Source organism: Olea europaea, unplaced genomic scaffold (genome assembly GCF_002742605.1).
Source record: "Olea europaea var. sylvestris unplaced genomic scaffold, O_europaea_v1 scaffold358, whole genome shotgun sequence".
Lineage (NCBI taxonomy): Eukaryota > Viridiplantae > Streptophyta > Magnoliopsida > Lamiales > Oleaceae > Olea > Olea europaea.
This window is the reverse complement of record NW_019254992.1, coordinates 241,658-245,237: the sequence shown is the minus strand read 5'-3', so window position 1 is coordinate 245,237 and position 3,580 is coordinate 241,658. Positions and strand designations below refer to the sequence as shown.

General features: G+C 36.8%; 1 protein-coding gene across 1 annotated transcript; it reads right to left on the bottom strand.

The window, feature by feature from the left end:
• Positions 1–1,132: 1,132 nt before the first annotated feature.
• Positions 1,133–3,432, bottom strand: LOC111386510 (protein DETOXIFICATION 48-like). Its single transcript, XM_023010977.1, has 2 exons — positions 2,808–3,432; positions 1,133–2,723 (listed from the first exon to the last, which is right to left on the bottom strand). The coding sequence occupies exons 1-2, from the start codon at positions 3,000–3,002 to the stop codon at positions 1,212–1,214; spliced, it is 1,707 nt and encodes a 568-aa protein (XP_022866745.1). The 5' UTR covers positions 3,003–3,432; the 3' UTR covers positions 1,133–1,211.
• Between the last annotated feature and the right edge of the window lie 148 nt (positions 3,433–3,580).

The following is a 3,580-nucleotide window of genomic DNA, read 5'->3' as shown; positions in this document are numbered from 1 at the left end:
ACATATAATATTATTTTATGAGAAATTGTGTAATTGAAAATGAGAGAGAAAATTATAATTTTAAATAATTGGGGCTAATTTCATTTATGGTGACTGAAATCTCAATTAGGTTAGCTTTATTTGTCTTGATAATATCATTTAGCCCATGTTTGGCCTCATTAAAATTATAATTCATTTTTCTTTCTCCTTATTAAGTATACGTTATTCAATAAAATAATATTACACGTAATTTCAAAACTTTTTCTTGTTTTTAAACCACACATTTGAAAAGAAGAAAAAAAAAACTAATCCAACCATTAAAATTTACAATAATCGAGGACGAACAAGGGCTTAACTTTAATTTACTTTTAATGTTACTTTACTATACTCACAGTCGTAATCCTACGGGAACATCAAAAGTTGATATCGTTTAAAGTGACATATTTTCAAAAGATATGACACAATCCCTGTTTTGTATTGCTAAAAAATTTAATTAAAATATAAGTAAAACCTAACAGTTAGTTTTAATCACACATTTCATAGGACCCACAACAACCACACATTTCATCAACTTTTATCAATATCTGCTAAAAATATGATTTAATCATGTTGTTACTATAAGATTTGAAAATGAATTATATTTAAAAAAACCAACGGTAATTCATCAAGGAGCATGCTCAATGCTTTGTTCATCCTTAAATTAGTCCTCTCATTTTTTAGAATTCATTTTTTTTCTCAAATTCAATTCAACCACATATTTTATGAGATCCACAACTTTTATTAATTTTTCAAATATACATTTCGTCAACTTTTATCACAATCTACTAGAAATATGATGTTTAACTAAATCAAACAAGGACTTAATAATTTTGCAACCATGAAATAATTCTGCCGCATATCATCTAGAAATAAGAGCTAATGAAGGATTGTAATATTAAGTTTCATAAAACAGAGATTTAACTTTAAAAGTAATTAAAGTTTGATGATCTGATTATGACAAATTAAAGTTGGGGGATCTAGATTTTATTGAAAATTTAATGAGCAAAAATGTAATTTAACTCATAAGTATATATTATTATCAAGACACGGTAAATTAAAGAAGCAAGAATATTATTTATTTACTAATAATTAAAGATTAAAAATGTGTAATCAAGTTTGAATCCAAATGAAGAATATTATTATTATTATTATTTTTTTTTTTTGATGAAAAGAAGTGGAAGCTGCATGCCTAATTAGTTTGATGCAGTGTACGTAATGAGAGGGTCAGTTTCAAGTGATGAAACTGATGATGACTTCTTCAAGTACTCATCATTAGTGCATAGAATCTCGTCTAATAAATTCTTGTTAACTTCCGAAGAAGAAGACACTGGTAATGCTGAAGCAGTAGTCGAGGACGTCGAAGATTGTGTTGTGAGCACTTTTGCTCTCTCCATTTCAACAATCCAATCAGTTGTATACAGAACATAGAACATGAGCAATACACATGAAGACTGAGCTGCTAGCAAGCCAAGCCATAGCCCACTAAACCCCATTTTCAGCACAAATCCCATCAGGATGGCCACTGGCATTCCCACCAAGTAAAATGAACCTAAGTTGATATTTGCACCAATACTAGGCCTTGCACTTCCCCTCAACACCCCACAACCGGTGGTTTGCGGGCAGTTCCCAAGCTCGCATAGCCCAGCTATGGGTAATGCTACTGCAGTGAGATCAAGAATTTCCGCGTCTCTTGTGAAAAACCGGCCCCATTTATGTCTCATTAGGGTGGTGAACCACATGGCCGCAAAACCTAATGCCACTGCAAAAGTGATTGAAACTATCATTGAAATTCGTGCTTTCTCTGGTCTTCTAGCACCGAGCTCGTTCCCAACTCTGGTGGAGACACCAAGGCTGAGGGCTGATGGAAACACATAGACTAGAGAGGTTGTTTGGATAAGGATTCCCATGGAAGCAATTGTAGCTTTGGGGTTTGCTAGGAGTCCACAAAGCATAATCATGAATTCATACCACCACCACTCTAGGCAAACTGAGATACAGTTTGGCACGGCTAAGGCTAGTAAAGATGACCATCCGCGTAGGCAATCCATGCTTGGAGCCACCCATGAGTCCTTGTCTACACCAGAGAAGTATATGAACAAAGAGAGCAGAAGGAAGAGATTGAGATTTGTCCAAGACATTGCCAAGGCCACCCCGGCTACACCCATTTTAAAATACGTTACAAGAAGAAAATTTAACGGCACGTGTAGGAGAACTGATATAGCTGAGCAATAGGTTAATGGTAATGTGATACATTGAGTCCTGAGGTAGATTCTCAACGGATGAAGCAGTGAGAGGAAGAAGAGATCTGGAATGGCAAAGGCAATGAAAGTATGAGCCATGCATGAGATTTCCTCGTCTTGGCCGCACCATAACAAGATTCTTTTCATGTTAAGCCACATGAAAGAGATAGGTATGCAGGTAGAGAAAAGAAGAAGCACCGTCCTTTGTAAGGTAAGTCCAAGGAGCTTCATTTGATTCGCACCACGAGCTTGTCCACAAATTGGTTCCATGCCCATAGCCAAACCCGAGATAACAGAATAGCCAGTGATATTTGCAACACCAATAGAAAGAGAACCCCCTGCAAGTTCAAGCTCTCCAAGGTATCCAAGAAATAGTATGGAAATCATTGCCCTCGAATATAGTATCAGCCCGGTAATAGCTGTTGGTCCTGATATCCTTCCTATTGCTTTGATTTCTTCCAATGCCTAAATGCAAGAAGAAGTAAATGAGTAAATCTTGAAGATACTATAAGAAAATTTTGGAAACTCTTTTTTATGTGATGCGATTACCTCAGAAGTAGTAGGCCATCTATGAAGTTCTTGATTGGCTTGGTCACGATTTGAGATTTTCTTGGAGTTTAATAAATGAGATACAAAGGACGTTGCAGATGATGGCTTTGGGTTGCACATGACTATTCTTTCTCCCTGTGCTAAGATGGAACTAGTTTTGAAATGTTTAACAATAAGGTAGCTAGTAAAAAACATATAAAAGCCTGTATATATACAAGGATTGGACCTGTTGCATGCTTCTAAGAGACTTGTCAACAATTCAACAATCAAAAGCTACTAGTTTTTGTGGGGCCAATCTATCTTTTCAAATCCACCTCCTAATCCTTCCCAATTTTGGCTGCTCCTAGCCATGTTTTCCGAGTTACGTCTCTTAAGCACCTTTGTGCTGAGACATTAAAGTACTGGTGAACTGGTACGGTTTCTGGATCAGTAACTAGAGTTAATAGCATTTATTCTCGATTTCTCCAGCAGGGGGCAAGTTGAAATCCAAGAAACAATGAAGTGCCTTCTTTAATGTCAATTTTGGTCTAGTTTTACAATCTTCTAAGCACACACCACACCCAGACACAGACACAGAGAGAGAGAGAGAGAGAGAGAGAGAGAGAGAGAGAGAGAGAGAGAGAGAGAGAGAGAGAGAGAGAGAGAGAGAGAGGGAGAGAGAGAGAGAGAGAGAGAGAGAGAGAGAGAGAGAGAGAGAGAGAGAGAGAGAGAGAGAGAGAGAGAGAGAGAGAGAGAGAGAGAGAGAGAGAGAGAGAGAGAGAGAGAGAGAGAGA

Coding starts and splice junctions, on each gene's coding strand:
- LOC111386510 (XM_023010977.1), bottom strand. CDS start 3,002: ATGTTTTTTACTAGCTACCTTATTGTTAAACATTTCAAAACTAGTTCC. Junction 2,724..2,807: donor GATGGCCTACTACTTCTGAG/GTAATCGCATCA, acceptor TCTTGCATTTAG/GCATTGGAAGAAATCAAAGC.